At 34.6% G+C, this 17,567-nt stretch overlaps 1 protein-coding gene across 1 annotated transcript; it reads left to right on the plus strand.

Moving 5' to 3' along the window:
- The first annotated feature begins 5,409 nt into the window (after nt 1–5,409).
- Nucleotides 5,410–13,013, plus strand: LOC131854234 (cytochrome P450 6B5-like). Its single transcript, XM_059205365.1, has 3 exons — nt 5,410–6,819; nt 9,176–10,178; nt 12,738–13,013. The coding sequence occupies exons 1-3, from the start codon at nt 5,461–5,463 to the stop codon at nt 12,920–12,922; spliced, it is 2,547 nt and encodes an 848-aa protein (XP_059061348.1). The 5' UTR covers nt 5,410–5,460; the 3' UTR covers nt 12,923–13,013.
- Nucleotides 13,014–17,567: the final 4,554 nt, after the last annotated feature.

Raw genomic sequence — 17,567 nt, forward strand, 5'->3', positions numbered from 1 at the left:
CCAGTAAATTTGTTACAACGCCATCTAGTGAACACTAATTAAACTAAAGTTGCGTACTTTTACCAGTGGCACTCAATGAGGAAATAGCCATTATTATTGCTAAAAGTTGCATATAGATGGCGTGATTGGTATCGATGGAATTCTTCATAGTTTTGCAAACGTTTTAAAAAACAAAACTGTGTTTTCAAAATAGTTTAATCCATTTTTAAAAAAATATATATACATGTTAAAATGAAATAATGCGTTTAGAAAAGTAATTTTCATATATTTACTCATTTTGTTATTTTCCAGTACTTAATTACACTTTAATCAGTGCTAATAGGGCTCAATGTTTTCAAAATGCTTTCATAGATGGCATTGTTGTCATTTTATCGGCCTAATTAAATGTCTTTTTTATATTTTCCACTAATAAGCCCTTAATAAATTATTATTGTAAATTAAACATATAAAAAAAGTTTAAGTAAATTAAAAATAGCCGAACAAGCAAATAATACTATTTCCAATAATACTTATGTATGAAGTGTTATCAATTATTAAAAAAAATACATGTATTATCGATTTTTTTTAATAATCGATAACAGGATTTTATTACAGCGCATTATTCGATGATGCTTTTAATGAGTCGTTGTAAACAGTAAATTTTCATTATTTTGTATTAATTATAGCAGTATTCCGTTTCAAAGAACGGAATATAGTAGTACATTATTAGTGTCGTTGGTTATTTACTGAAAAACACTATTTATTATACAATTATAGATAAACATACATTTTATAAACATAAATAAATAAACTGCATACACAAAATACATACAATATACATACATATACTACATAATAATGGACGAGAGGACGTGTTATTATTCTATTACAGGGATAGATAATATCGATTTTAATAATTTTTTCAAAAATGGCATATGATTGTACTGATCGAATGGGAAGTGGTAAGGAGTTCAGAGACGAATACATTTCAAACAGTAAAAGAATCAGCGTAATATTTAGAAGAATGAGGTGGGAACTTTTTAAGACAGAGGCTTCTTCATGCATCTCGTAATTCAGAAACATTATATTTTAATGTAGGTCCTTACATTTTTAGAATGGAACTATATTTTAAGTTCATACATTTTTTAAGTATTGAGGATCTTTTGAGGGTAGGGAGAGGATTGTATAAAGGATGGGATAGAATATCTTTTAATGTAGTTCATTTCTTTCGAAGACGAATGGGAAGCCACTTGAGTTGTTTGCGAAATTGAGATATGTGGTCATACTTACGAAGACCAAATATAAATCGTATACAAATATAAGTATTTTACAATACATGCTATCATCAACCTTGTTTGCTATTCCAGTATAATAAGCGAGCGAGCGATATAATACAATATATGTAGGTATCAATAAATCAATCGCTTCATTTTGGTGAAAAGTCGTATACTATGTACATATGTGTGGAACATGGTCCATTCAACAGTTTCTCTATACTCATCCCAAGAGTAGGTGTACAAAAAATATTTAACAATAATTTGTATTATATTACATGTCATTTTCATAAGTATCAATTTTATAATAATTTTTAGCAAAAATTATCTTAGTAGAATAGAATAGAAAATCATTTATTCAAATAAACTTACATTGAAGCACTTTTGAATAGTCATTACATTTTTTTTTAATCTACCGCTCGTTCGGAACTCGTCTGTCTCATCACAAGAAGAACGAGCAAGAAACTTGCGTGTTGCTCAGAAAGTTTTAAATAATTTTATTATTACATTTATTTTTTTAAGTTTAAGTGTGTAAATACAAACCACCAATTAGCACTAATTCAATTAAATACTGTTCAAAAAGAAAAAATATTGAATACATAACCAACTGGTTCGCATTAAACAATTAATACATTAGGAAATCATTAAATCAGTTCAGATTAGAGCAGACCAGTCCCTAGTTACTTTAGTCCATTTATACATAGCAGAATACCCGTTCACGAGTGACAATTTAGACGGATGAGCAAGCATTATAAATAAATAAAAAACTGTCCATAATACGACCATATTTTTAGGGAGCCCAATGACTTAGGGGGCCCACCACGCCGCCACAAGTCTGGACATTGTAGTGAGCATGACTACTCAAATTTATATATAAGACCACGTCAAAGCTACTCATCAATTAGAATCTGATATTATAGTATGTAAAATATTATACATATAACGATTGAAATAAAAATGGTATAGCCCGATTTTGATCACGAGTATAAACGTATCAAAATCAGGCTATAAGAACGCGTTGCATGCGGCAATTAATATAACAAAACGTAGCGGTTTTTGTATTAATTGCCGCATTTACATGAATCTTGAATATGTAAAATCTATTATATACATATCTTTGCAAAACACAGAAAACCGCCTCGTTTTCATATTTCTAAAATCAATCAATTAAATCAAGAAAGCAATGAGAAAATAAAATTATAACGTTGTATGCTAATAAACTAATTATTTACTTGATATGTTGTCATCTATGAATTCGTCTATCCTGTAATAGGCTTTCTTACATAAAAATTGTTTAATATAAGATTTGAATTACCTCTCTGTCAGATTTAATGCAGATTCTGGCAGTTTATTATAAAATCTTATGCAATTGCTATCATCAACTGATTTTGTGCAGACGATATAATACAATATATTAGGTAAAATAAGCTTATTTATATTGCGTAAGTTTCTACTTGTACAGTCTTTGAGTTTTTTAAAACTCTCTAAGTTCTTTCGTGTATACATAATATTTTCATAAATGTATTGTTAGTTTACCTACCTTTATATTTGAACAAATTAATGTTACTCAATTTTATATATTATATCTTGGTAACTTCTTAACATAATATAAAATGAAATCGCTTCCGCATGAAATAGATAAATAGATACATGCGTGTTATAGTATAGAACAAGCCGAGAAAGTCAACGACTTGTAATGCATCATTGTGTAGCCAGGACGGGTCGCTAGTATTACATAATTTTATAGTAATTTATTAAAATAGTTTTATTGAATTGCAAAACTGAAGTGGCAATGGGCAGCGCACATAGCTCGTAGAACAGATGGCCGTTGGGGCAGTAAAGTCCTCGAGTGGCGACCACGGACCGGAAGATGCAGCGTGGGAAGGCCTCCAGCAAGTAGAACCGACGATCTGGTCAAGATCGCTGGACCGATCGTCGTAGAGATCTTTGGGGGACGCCTTTGTTCAGCAGTGGACGTCTTCCGGTCTGAGATGATGATGATGAAAATGGTTTTATTTAGATTTCGATCGTTACATTTTGTAGTTTACCCTTTTTCTTGTAATTTTCGTGTACGAAGTCATATTGGTTCTTACAAATGTTATATGTTGTATGTATCTACCTACAGGTTCCAAAATATACAGACATGGAAAAGTCAGAATTGTTAATTGCTGGAATGTAGGCACAAATCAATATGAGAGTAAACGATAGTCTCTCGGTTTAACTTGTATAATGTCTCCAGCATTATAAGAACACCAAAGTTTCTCTAAAAAATAGACATATAAGAGAGGAATCTTACAAACTTTATATCTTTATAGTTGTTTGCAAATATTAATTTCTGTAATTAGTAAGTATTACATACATACCTATTTATAGTTGTATAGATAAGACATCGTTCCATTATCAGTAAATATTTTTTACTTATCTGTCGCGATATGTTTATTAGGTGTTATGACTATTCACACAGGTCCCTATGACATTATATTAGGGTCCCGCAACAATGTTTGATTCTCATTGAGTTGGCAGCATTATTTTAATTTGTTACTAGCTGTTCCCGCGACTTCTTCCGAGTGGAATTTAACTTTATTATTCAATTTTATTTATATATATATAAATATATATAGATGAAACCTGTCTCTCTCTGTCATAGTGTTTTTTTCTTTTTAGAATAAATAGCTATGTTTTTTAATAGAATAGAATAGAATAGAATAGAAAATCATTTATTCAAATAAACTTAATTTAAGCACTTTTGAATAGTCAACATTTTTTAATCTACCGCTCGTTTGGAAAGCTGTCTCATCACAAGAAGAACGAGCAAGAAACTCCTTATTAATAGAAAAAATATTGAATATATCTGCTACAGACAGACAGACAAAAATTATAAAAAATGTTACTTTGGTGTATGTACCGTATTTATATTCATATGCATGTAGTAAAAAACGGTTATTTCAATATTACAAACAGACATCCTGTAATAGGCTTTTTTACATAAAAATTGTTTAATATAAGATGAAACATCTCTCTCTCTCTGTCATAGTGCTTTTTATTTTTAGAATTAATAGCTATATTTTTTAATGAATGATGGAATAATGGAATGGAGTACCCGCCTGCGGTGACGGTGTACGCTGCGTGCGGCGTCAGTGGAGAGTAGTAAGATGAAACCAGGAATATATCATGATGGTTTCCTGGGGGAACCGAGCAGAGGCCAACCGGACATAGTACATTGCTAGCAATAAAGCCGTCAATCCACATTATTAACATTTCACTTCCCCCAATAAGTATTTGGCATAGGTACATGACAATGTCAGCCGTACCTATCTATTGTAGATTATTTTTCATTTACCTGTAATAATGTAATAACGAGAGACAAATTCTTTGAAGTATCTGAAAGTACACATTACATCAAAGCGATAAAAGAAAAATATATCGAATTATTTTTTCAATCTGAGTACCTACCCATTTAATTTTAAATATGAATTACTTTTAAAAGTATAAGTTTGAATTCGTTATACCTATTATTATATTCCACATGCAATTCAACTACCACACCAATTTAACAATAGCATTCAAGCAAGTTTCTTGTTCGTTCTTCTTGACTGAATCTGTATTCTGAATAGAATAGAATAGAAAATCGTTTATTCAAATAAACTTAATATAGCACTTTTGTTATAACAATTTTTTTATGTACCGCTCGATCCGAAAGATGTCTCATCACAAGAAGAACGAGTAAGAAACTTGTGTGTTGCTCTTTTAAATAATCCTTAAGATAGATATTATACAAGTTTGGTATATATAATACAGAATATATAATATACGCAATATTATACAATTATATTATACAAATCCCTTAAGTTGTAGTAGTAACACTAATCTTAATTTCAAGGAAAAACAATAACTAAAGGTTTGGTGATACAGATGTAAACGGACATCAGTAATCAGTTACAAAATATTAACAGACAAGATGAGATAATAGATCTACAATTACTATATCATATTCATAATTTATAGATTATTTAAGTTTATATGCTATTCCTAAATACTGAATTTCTGTATACTGATCCCTCGTTATTGATTGATAGTTACGTATTATATTGTAATGAATTATCTACTAGATAGTCGCTGTATCGCTATTTGTCACAAACACTTTATACGTATTGTTTATATACTAAGTAGTTCTGTGTGTAGCGTGTCCGGGCGTTGTTTGGGCACCATGTTTACGTTAGTGATCGTTTTCTGCGCCTTTCTCCTCCTCTACCTTTACAGTGGCAGGCACTACAAGTACTGGGAAAAGAGAGGAATTAAACATGACAAGCCTTTACCCTTCTTTGGTAATAATATCAATTTTTATCTAATGCAGAAAAGTCCTACTCAAATAGCAGCCGACGCTTATTACAAATACCCCAACGAGAAGGTAGTGGGCTTTTATAGAGCGTCCATGCCGGAATTAGTAATCAGGGATCCAGACATCATAAAGCGCATTCTAATCACCGATTTTGGATACTTTTATCCACGCGGAATCAACCACAAGACCGTCGTGGAGCCTCTGTTACGCAATTTGTTCTTCGCGGACGGCGACATGTGGCGGCTGTTGCGGCAGCGCATGACGCCGGCGTTCACGAGCGGCAAGCTGAAGGCTATGTTCCCGTTGGTGGTGGAGCGCGCCGAGAAGCTGCGGGCGCGCCTCACCACGGCGGCGGCCTCGGGAAAGTCGCTAGACGCAAGGGATCTCATGGCGCGGTACACCACCGACTTCATCGGCGCCTGCGGGTTTGGACTCGACGCGGACTCACTCAATGAAGAGGACTCGGCGTTCAGAAAATTAGGAGCCAAGATTTTCCAGGTTACTTTACGAGACATATTTGTTGCAGTATTGAAAGATTTATTTCCGGATACTTTTAAACACTTGAAATATTTGTCACGACTAGAAGACGAATTCATTCAGTTTGTGAGAGAAATTTTAAAACACAGAAACGCAAACCCGTCAAACAGAAATGATTTTATTGATTTGATGTTGGAATGCCAAAGAAAAGGAACTATGACAGGTGAATCAATAGAGAATGTAAGGGCGGACGGTACTCCAGAACTCACATCCCTGGAATTGGATGACATACTGATAGCTGCTCAAGTATTTGTATTTTTTGCTGCTGGCTTCGAGACCTCGTCCTCTGCGACGAGCTACACACTGCACCAACTCGCTTATAATCCTGAAATACAGAAGAAAGTTCAAGAGGAAATTGATTGCGTTTTAGCAAAACACAATAATAAATTAAGCTACGACGCTATCAGAGAGATGCACTACTTGGAATGGACTTTCAAAGAAGGGATGCGAATGTTTCCATCATTAGGTTTCCTAGTGAGGAAGAGTGCACGCAAATATACTTTTCCGGAAATAAATTTATCTATAGACGAGGATATCATTGTTATGATTCCTGTGCAAGCGCTCCACAACGATCCTCAGTACTTCGAGAATCCTGACGAGTTCCGCCCGGAACGGTTCCATCCCGATAACTTTAAAAATATTAACAAATTTGTTTACTTACCATTCGGCGACGGACCTCGAGCATGCATAGGTAAGGATTCCTTCAGTAACGTAAAAAAGTCTGATTATTAAAGTAATGTTAAAAAACTGATTATTCTGATTAAAACTCGTCATATTTCGATAGGTAAGCCTATACCTAAAACCTAATTTAAGTTTCTTTCATTTCTTATGCATATTTTTTGTAAGCGATGACAATATAATGACAATGTTTTACGGACAAGAGTTAGTAACTATACTGATTACGTTCTTCTTCTTTCTGTTACCCTTAGTCATTTTAATAGATAAGTAGTATATTTCGCTCTATGTTTGCATATTCTTACTTGAATGTTGTGCAGGTGAGCGATTGGGCCTGATGCAGTCTCTGGCGGGTCTGGCGGCGGTGCTGTCGCAGTTCTCGGTGGAACCCGCCGCCAACACCAAGCGACACCCCACCGTTGACCCAACGTCGGACATCGTACAAAGTATTAGCAACGGATTACCGCTACACTTCCGGGAAAGAAAAAAATAATCACAAATATAAATTATACGTATATCGTTTCTCAAACATAAATTAGAAATCTACTCAATAAATGACAATAATAATGGATTTTTTTATTTTCTATAGTCCTACCAATTATTCTGTACAACAAGATAAATCCACGGCTATATACTCATGGCGTAGACAAAACAATGTGTCACCCACCAGAGATTTTGAAAATAACACTAAATATACATTGGACAGCCTCGGTCAACTAGCGGTTTAGCACCGCTTTACTACCAATAGTTGCAGGTTCGATTCCTCGCACAATGCTGGTATTTGTATTAATGAGTATAACTTTTTGTATCGGTCTGAGTAATTACTAGGAATATTGTGTATTTATGAAAAAATGTATATATATCAGTTGTTTAGTACCTACCCATAACACAAGCTCTGCTTAGCACGGGGCCACGGTTATTATTCTAATAATTTGACGCGGCTATTTTAAATGAAATTACCTAAAGGGAATTTAAGAATCATCACAAGAAGTTAAAATGATGCCCTTGTATGATATACATATATTAAACAACTATCTCATGATAGCTGCTCATACAAACAATAAAAAGATGTTGTATTTATATCGCCACCCGAATTTTTTACTTCATTTAATAATAGCTACTATTCTTTTCAGATATAGGGTTAAATGAGACCCGGAGGAATATTAGTATTATAATAGCTCCCAGCATTTCATCCAAGTTAGTTCGCAATATCTACTCGTACATAAGATTCGTTACTGGTGCTAGACATAATATACATTACATAATTACTTACCACTTATCTATTATAGGTAATATTTGCGTGTTTAATCTTTAGTTAGGGTCCAGTAAAAATTTATAATATACTCGTACCGAATACCCAAAGATATAGTAGTATAAGTAATAAGTATTATATGATGATATAATTATCTAAATAAGTGCTTAAAAATTGGAATTATTTTTATATATTTTCCTAGCTCTGTATACGGTACAATAAATACACATCTAATAGTTAGTTTATGAGATAGGTTACCGAAATCACCCGACAATGTACCAACTCGATGTTCAACTAGCAACTGATTATGTCTCTTTATGCCTATGAAAGTGAGATACTCATTGTCCCACAGTTACTACACGGGCCAACTGCTTTAGGAAGTATGAAGTTTCATTTTACGTTTATTCCTTTTTTATTTTTATCTTACACAGATATCTAATTTAGATTCTGTTTTTCTTGAAAGTGAGCAGCTTACTAAGTTATTTATTTGCTGCGTAGGTTATAAAAACAATATTTACATGTATTCGTATAATCGATTATACATTATAATTGAGAACTTTATACGCATTTTTTTTAAATAAACAGGTTTACTATATCAAGACTGTAATAACTTGCGTTGACTTCTCGTTCTTGACTGCCTTTTACGTAGATTTGGTACTCGTACCCAATTATCTTGTTGATAGCCTTTGTCTCTCAGTTGCGGTCGCTGCGCGTTGCCACCGCTCGTCTGTATGTTCGAGTATTGAACGTGTCGCACAAAATATGTTTACGTTAGTGATCGTTTTGGTAGCTGTCTTCATCCTGTACCTTTACAGTGCCAGAAACTATAAATATTGGGAAAAAAAAGGAGTCAAGCATGACAAACCTTTACCCTTTGTTGGTAATAATATCAATTTTTATCTTATGAAGAAAAGTACTACTCAAATAGCAGCGGATCTTTATTGCAAGTATCCCAATGAGAAGGTAGTGGGCTTTTTTAGAGCGACCATGCCGGAGTTAGTAATCAGGGATCCAGATATTATAAAGCGCATACTTATCACCGATTTTGGATACTTTTATCCGCGCGGAATCAATCACAAAAGCGTCGTGGAACCTCTGATGCGCAATTTGTTCTTCGCGGACGGTGATCTGTGGCGGCTGTTGCGGCAGCGCATGACGCCGGCGTTCACGAGCGGCAAGCTGAAGGCGATGTTCCCGTTGGTGGTGGAGCGCGCCGAGAAGCTGCGGGCGCGCCTCACCACGGCGGCGGCCTCGGGGAGGTCGCTCGACGCAAGGGACCTCATGGCGCGGTACACCACCGACTTCATCGGCGCCTGCGGGTTTGGACTCGACGCGGACTCACTCAATGAAGAGGACTCGGCGTTCAGAAAATTAGGAGCCAAGATTTTCAAAATTAGTCTTCGAGATATTCTAGTTGCTATGCTGAAAGAAATGTTTCCAGATACTTTCAAACACTTGAAATATTTGTCACGACTAGAAGACGAATTCATTCAGTTTGTGAGAGAAATTTTAAAACACAGAAACGCAAATCCGTCAAACAGAAATGATTTTATTGATTTGATGTTGGAATGCCAAAGAAAAGGAACTATGACAGGCGAATCAATAGAGAATGTAAGGGCGGACGGTACTCCAGAACTCACATCCCTGGAATTGGATGACATACTGATAGCTGCTCAAGTATTTGTGTTTTTTGCTGCCGGCTTTGAGACCTCGTCCTCCGCAACGAGCTACACGCTACATCAACTCGCTTACAATCCTGAAGTTCAGAAGAAAGTTCAAGAGGAAATTGACTACGTTTTAGCAAAACACGATAACAAACTGAGCTACGACGCTATCAAGGAAATGCATTACTTAGAATGGGCCTTCAAAGAAGGAATGCGAATGTTTCCGTCGTTGGGGTTTCTAATCAGACAGTGTGCGCGTAAATATACGTTCCCCGAATTGGACCTTTCTATAGACGAGGACGTCTTGGTCGTGATTCCTGTGCAAGCGCTCCACAACGATCCTCAGTACTTCGAGAATCCTGACGAGTTCCGCCCGGAACGGTTCCATCCCGATAATTTCAAAAATATTAATAAGTTCGTGTATTTACCATTCGGTGACGGACCACGAGCATGTATAGGTGAGAGTGTTATTTTATATTTTGTTTTACATTTTTGAATGGGCTCAGTATCATACATATAAATAAAATTGGAGTGTCTGTTTGTAATATTGAAATAACCATTTTTTACTACATGCCTATGAATATAAATACGGTACATACACCAAAATAACATTTTTTTACAATTTTTGTCTGTCTGTTAGTTCCGGCTGTTTAATTTCTGTTAAGTTAATTAGTTAATCTCTGAAATCGCTGGACCGATTTTGACGGGACTTTTTTTAAAAGGTAGCAGATATAATAAGGAGTAACTTAGGCTACTTTTATTTTAATAAAGTAAAAATCCACGCGAACGAAGTCGCGGGAACAGCTAGTAACATATATAATTCCTCGGAATCCACAAATGTGGCGAAAAATTATTTTTCTAAATGTTATAGTATTAAGAAGTTATTAGTTCTATAGTAACAAAAAAATACTTATCTAAATTATCAGATTATAGTTAGATATGGCAACATTAGTGCAAGCGCGTGTTAATGTTTAAGACGTCTACGTAATTACGTACGTTTGACAAAAGCGTAGGTATATAAAATTATATTATATCACTTTGTTCGTACGCGAATAAGGTTTGTTTTTTCATACTTTGAGTATATTATCGAAGTCGAGTAGTAGAATCGAGTCCATATAGTATATGCACTTTCACATATGTACAACAGAATAATAATACATACGAATCTCTAATATTTTTAATATTATATTCTATACTAGCTGTAATCGCGACTTCAGCTTTATTAGCGAATTTAGCTTTATTTTTCTAAAAAAAATTAATCTTCTAAAAGAAAAGTAGCCTAAGTTACTCCTTATTATATCAGCCTACCTACCAAAAAAAGTCCTGACAAAATTGGTCCAGCCATTTCAGAGATTAGAACAAATAGACAGACAGACAAAAGTTGTAAATAATGTTATTTTGGTGTATTTATATTCATATGCATGTAGTAAAAAACGGTTATTTCAATATTACATACTCTCCAATTTTATTTATAAGTAGCTGTTCCCGGGACTTCGTCCGCGTGGAATTTCACTTTATTATTCTAAAATTAAATAATTGTTCTAAAATGAAAGTAGCTTAAGTTGCTCCTTATTACATCAACTACCTGCCAAAAAAAGTCCCGTTAAAATCGGTCTAGACATTTCAGAGATTAGTCGGAATAAATAGACCAACAGACAGACAGACACATGATTAAAAATGTTATTTTGTTGTATGTACCGCATATATATTCATATGCATGTCGGAAAAACGGTTATTTCAATATTACAAACAGACACTCCAATTTTATTTATATGTATTTTCTAAAAATTAAAGAATTGTTCTAAAATAAAAGTAGCTTAAGTTACTCCTTATTATATCAGCTACCTGCCAAAAAAAGTCACATCAAAATCGATCCAGCCATTTCAGAGATTAGCCGGAACAAACAATAGAATAGAATAGAATAGAAAATCATTTATTCAAATAAACTTACACTGAAGCACTTTTGAATAGTCATTACATTTTTTTTTAATTTTTTTCGTTCGGAAAGCTGTCTCATCACAAGAAGAACGAGCAAGAAACTTGCGTGTTGCTCTTTTAAATAATTTTATTATTACTTTACATTTTTAAGTTTAAGTGTGTGAATACAAACCACCAATTAGCACTAATTCAATTAAATACTCAAAAAGAAAAAATATTGAATACATAACCAACTGGTTAAACAATTAATAAGAGGAAATCAGTCATATATATACAAGCAGCACCCGTTCACGAGTATGACGGATGAGCCAGCCATCACTGCGCTCGACCATATTTTAGGGAGCCCAATGACCCGGCCCACCACGCCGCCACAAGTCTGGACATTTTAGTGAGCATGACTACTCAAAAAACAGACCGACAGACAGACAGACACATGATAAAAAATGTTATTTTGTTGTATGTACCGTATATATATTCATATGCATGTAGGAAGAAACGGTTATTTCAATATTACAAACACACACTCCAATTTTATTTATATGTATAGATTATATGAATATACTGTCTTATGATCATCACATACATAGGTATATAATGTTCAATTCGAATGGTGAAAGATGTTTTCAAATCGATCCAGTAGTTTTAGAGGTTATTTAATGCAATGAAATAAATAAACAATCAAATCTTTCCTCTATAGTCATAATTGACTATTAATGATTTCTCAAAAAAACTGTACATTTATTATTATCATATATTAGACGACCTCGGTGGTCTAGCAGTTAAGCACACCGCTTTACTTCCGATGGTCGCGGGTTCGATTCTTCGCACGGCACAAACAATTTGTATTCATGAATGTGGTTGTTTGTATATGTATTTACAAAAAAAAATTATGTATTTGTACCAATTACCTAGTACCAATAAAACAGGCTTTAGCTAGCTTAACTTAGGACTAGATGGCGCTATGTGATTTGTGCTGACAATGAGATTGTGTATTATTGAGAGCAGATTGTCTTTTGAGAAAATATGAATGTTCGTTCGCAGACAATGTATGTTGTTGTGTATCCAGTGTCATGTTATAGGTGAGCGGTTGGGCCTGATGCAGTCTCTGGCGGGTCTGGCGGCGGTGCTGTCGCAGTTCTCGGTGGAGCCCGCCGCCGACACCAAGCGACACCCCACCGTTGACCCAACGTCGGACATCGTGCAAACCATCAGCAACGGATTACCGCTACTCTTCCGGGAAAGAAAAGATATATCCAAGATGTAATATATGATATTACTGCTTATTGTAGTAATGTTTTTGTTGTAAAGTTCATATAATATTTATTGGTATTATTATCTGTTTAATATTATCCAAACCTAATCCTAAAAATGTTAAATTTTGCTAGTTATACTACTAAATTGCAATGGCGAATACATTTTGTCAAATCAGTACTGTACAAAATGAACAATAGTGGACCCAAAATTGACCCTTGTGGTACTCCTCTTGTGACAGGCAAGCAGCTAGAAGATATTTGTTGACCATCTTCGCTTTTCAACTCAACATATTGGTATCTCATGTGAAGATAGCTTTCAAACCAGCGAACAGTGTCACAGTGGAAACCGTAATAAGACAACTTTGATAAGAGTAGTGCAGAATTTAAAGTTTCGAACGCCCTGGAGAAGTCCAGAAGCACTAGCAAGGTTCCCTGTCCAGAATCCTGAGCTGAGAGTATGTTGTCCATGACATTCAGTAAAGCTGTAGCTGTACTATGCCCTTTCCGGAATCCAGACTGAAGCTTAGGTAGAATATGCATTAGATTCCAAGTATTTTGTCATCTGGTCACTCACTACCCTTTCCAAGATCTTTGATAGAAAAGGCAATATATTTATGGGTCTTAAGTCCTGTTCTTGTGTGGGGTTAGCTGTTTTAGGTATTGGTTTAATCATGGCTATCTTCCACATATCTGGGAAGATACCTGTAGTAATGGAACTGTTTACAATAGCAGTAATTGCATCTAGTGAATGTGGCAGTGTGAGATTAATCATACACCTTGAGATTTGATCTATTCCGTAGGCATCAGAGGTAAATGACTTTAAAATAGTTGCTATGGTGTTCGCCTACTGGTTGCAAATGGAATGTACTCGTGCCAAATCTATGAAACTCAAAATAGGTCAAATCGGATATAGTAACTGAATCATTTCCAGGTAAATTTAAAAAGTGATAATTAAGAACGTCTGGATCGCTACATGACTTTGGAAGATCAAGATTATTGTTTATTTTTGGTAGAACTGTAGATCTAAGATTTTGCCATAACTTTTTAGGTTTGTTTAATTGAGAATTAATATTGTTATTAAAATATGCAATTTTTTCATTATGTAAACTTGTTTAACAGTAGATTTTAGTTCCTTGTATATTTTTTTATCCCTTTCTAATTTAGTTTTTTTATATTTTTTGTGACTGTTGTTCCGTATCCTAAACATATCTTTAATTGTATCTGTATACCAAGGTGGTAACCGTTCCCTAAATACTCCAGATTTGACAGGGGCGTGCAGATCGAATAAGGCAATTACAAAATAATTGAAGCATTCCACCATACTGTTAACATTGTCCATCTCTGATATACACTTCCAATTGATTGCCTCTAAATCAGAGTTAAACAGTTCTGGTTGAATGTCAGTAAAAGGACGATAACTTACTCTCTGTGGCTTAGGTCTAGAGACTTTAAAGAGAAACTCCGCTGTAATTACTGCGTGACTACCCAACTCCGGTATTGGGATACTGAAATTTTCTTGCAGCCACATCTGAACAAATAAGGTCTATAAGAGTTTCACTGTGCTTGTAAAATGCGTAGGTTCTGACACTAGCTGTTCAAGAGAAGTATGATGGAAAAAGTATCCTAATTTAATAGCCTTTGATTCATTGGATAAATTCAGATTGATATTAAAATCTCCTAACAGTATTATGTGATCAAATTAAAAAAAAAGGTTATAGAATCAGTCAGAGAGTCCAGAAAAATATTAACATCTTGCCAGGGTGGTCTATATGCAGTGCCAATTATGACTTTACAAGTGCCTATTTTTAACCGCAGCCACATTTGTTCCACTGGTGCTTCACTTGGATGAGGACAAGGCTGTACACTGACACCGCGTCTTATATAGAATCCTACACCCCCTCCGCGCCCGCTGCGCACCGACAATGATCTAGGCGTATGTCGTATTCGGTACCCTGGTAGGACAGGTGCTCTAATGTCCTCTCCCTCTTTGAGCCAGGTTTCGTTAATAGCCAACAAATCCAGCTTCTGCTCACTAAAAGCATTAATGAACTCATCATGTCGTGTACCCAGAGAGCCAGCATTAAATAAACCCACTGTAAAATAATGCTTCTTACCCATCAGTATTTATACATAATAAGTAACACCACACCGATGCATCACTCCGAACTATTATATTATATAGATGTAGGTTAAAAATATTGCTTTTTGTACATATTACATATAAATATATATTTTTAAATAAAATTAATACTGTACTGTTACTCCAAACGAAAAGTCTATTATAAAGAAACGAATTTGGTACTAATTTTCTACTAACGACATACACAAAATTTACATCAATAAATAATATAGAGCCTTGACAATAATGGCAGGACACACAATATAAATTTATAAGAAAATTAAACAAAAATGAATTGTGCTGGTAGTGTGCTACATATTCAAAATTCCAAATTATTGTACAATTTTTCAGCAGCATCTTCGTATTAAGACTTATCCAGTTAGTGATTATATTTATACCTATCCGACACATATCCAATGTATATGTATAGATTTCAACGAACACTAAACAATAGATAACATTTACTAATGTGATCAGAAGTTTATATATTATAGATCCAGGTATAACTCTCGTGTACATATATGTTTCTCTGAATATCTGTGTAAATATACATATATTTATATCGGTCGGTATCTGCGTATGCCATACTCTGTCATTAATGTATATATTGAAAAAAAATATTACTGAACTTCTACTTCCCATTAAAACTAATTTAGTATATAATACAAAAAACATGAAATGACGATTGCCTCTTAATTCAACATTGTTGTTACTCCGCTGTAAATGTCTCTGTGCTGGGAGTATGATCTCCAAGAACGCGGTCGAGATCCGCCGCCGTCCTGACACGAAAAATTTGACCACCCGAGTCACGTCGAACGAAAATACGCCCGCCCTTCGCCCAAACGTACCTCCACCCTGCCGCTCCTGCCAGTTCCCGCGCTTTATAGTGAAGTCTTTTGTTGAATTTTGTAAGGCGTTCATTGACATAGAACGATATAGTTCATTGAAATATAACTGTTTTGCCTGTAGTTTGTTGAGACAGAGGGTATAGAGATAGGAACAGTAAATCTGGTAAGTTTAGCTGGTACATCAAAATAAAGTTTTGAAAGTAACTCAGTTGATATTAATGACCTGCTATACGTAATGTGTTAATTTTTCTCTCGCTGAAGTTTATAATCTATACATACAAATTAACATTATTTACAATTTTTGTCTGTCTATCTGTTTGTCCTAATCTCTGAAATGGTTGGACCAATTTTGACAGGACTTTTATTGGCAGGTAGCTGATGTAATAAGGAGTAACTTAGGCTACCTTTATTTTAGAAAAATTAAATTAAATTCCACCCAGTCGAAGTCACGAGTACAGCCAACTTGCAATAAATTTCAATTAAAAAAAAATCGTTCCATTTTTATTAAAACCTGACCACAACCTGAAATAAATAAAAAAAATAGGCAGAGCAAGACTCCTAGCATAGGAAAGACAAGCACATGTCATGGAGCAAATAATTGAATAGAATAGCAGATGTGAGTGGCAGGTATATTATGATATGAATAAATTAAAATATGTACAAAAACAATACGAATCTTAATTTATATTATGTAATAGATATCTCAGTAAATGGTTACATGACATGTATCTATAAAAAAAACTTAAGTGTCTGTTGTGATTTGTAAATGAATAGCTTTTCACTATTCCGTGGCAATAAATTATTATAAATTACCTAATATTATAACAAATGAGAATAAATATAATAAATATATTATCCAATTAAAACAAATATTGACAAATAAAGCTTATTACAAAATTGAAGAGTACTTGCAAGATATTGATTAGTATAATATTTAAAACGTCCGCCTCTCTTCCACGTTGCAGTGCCTAAAAGGTGCATGTTATGTGTATGAATTATTTAATTGTATACCATAATTGTGTAAAGCAACATGAATAAATAAATGAATGTGCCTGATTGAATAGATATGTCAGGCACGCTCATAAAGGCGAGGCGGCCTTTTATTAATTCGAAGTTCCATGACAGCATTGGACAGGCCCGATGTGTATCTGTTTGTAACTAGAAGAGACAAGAGTAAAAGTTTTACACAAAAATTAAAAGTAAAACTTTGTCAAAATAATACAGAACAAATAAAGTTGGATATTTTAGGTGCAGAGTTATGCTCTAAGGGTAAGAATTTTAAGAGGTTCTGGAAGCTAACTTAAAAACGTTCCATTCGTGTGAGATTATGGATCTGTTCAAGAATAATATTAAAGTTGAACTACAAATCTGTACCATATCCCTTTTTAAGCCCTTACAATTGAATTTGAATTTTCCACGACGGGCGAACTGACCTGACCTCGTGCTCACCTTGTTATCCTCCACTGTAGCCCAATGGTGGTGGTGCCCCGCCAGCGTAAACCGTTAGTGATGCACCATTCCATTATCATCTAAGAGAAACGGGATGTTCCTGGTGACATTCGCGTATATAGGTGAAAGTCCCAACCCTCACCCCTCTAAGAGGGTGTGGGTGTCATCTCATGAGAGTTCAGACTGCAGCGGACAGTGAATCAGGCGAAGAAAAGACTGAAAATTAGATAATAATTACTA

This window comes from Achroia grisella, unplaced genomic scaffold (assembly GCF_030625045.1).
Source record: "Achroia grisella isolate CSIRO2021 unplaced genomic scaffold, CSIRO_AGI_Agris_v1 utg971, whole genome shotgun sequence".
NCBI lineage: Eukaryota > Metazoa > Arthropoda > Insecta > Lepidoptera > Pyralidae > Achroia > Achroia grisella.

Bases quoted from the DNA above. Each gene is read 5' to 3' on its own strand.
- LOC131854234 (XM_059205365.1), top strand. From the start codon at position 5,461: ATGTTTACGTTAGTGATCGTTTTCTGCGCCTTTCTCCTCCTCTACCTT. The intron at 6,820-9,175 runs GGTAAGGATTCC...TTGTTCTTCGCG, and splicing joins ACGGACCTCGAGCATGCATA to GACGGTGATCTGTGGCGGCT. The intron at 10,179-12,737 runs GTGAGAGTGTTA...GTCATGTTATAG, and splicing joins CGGACCACGAGCATGTATAG to GTGAGCGGTTGGGCCTGATG.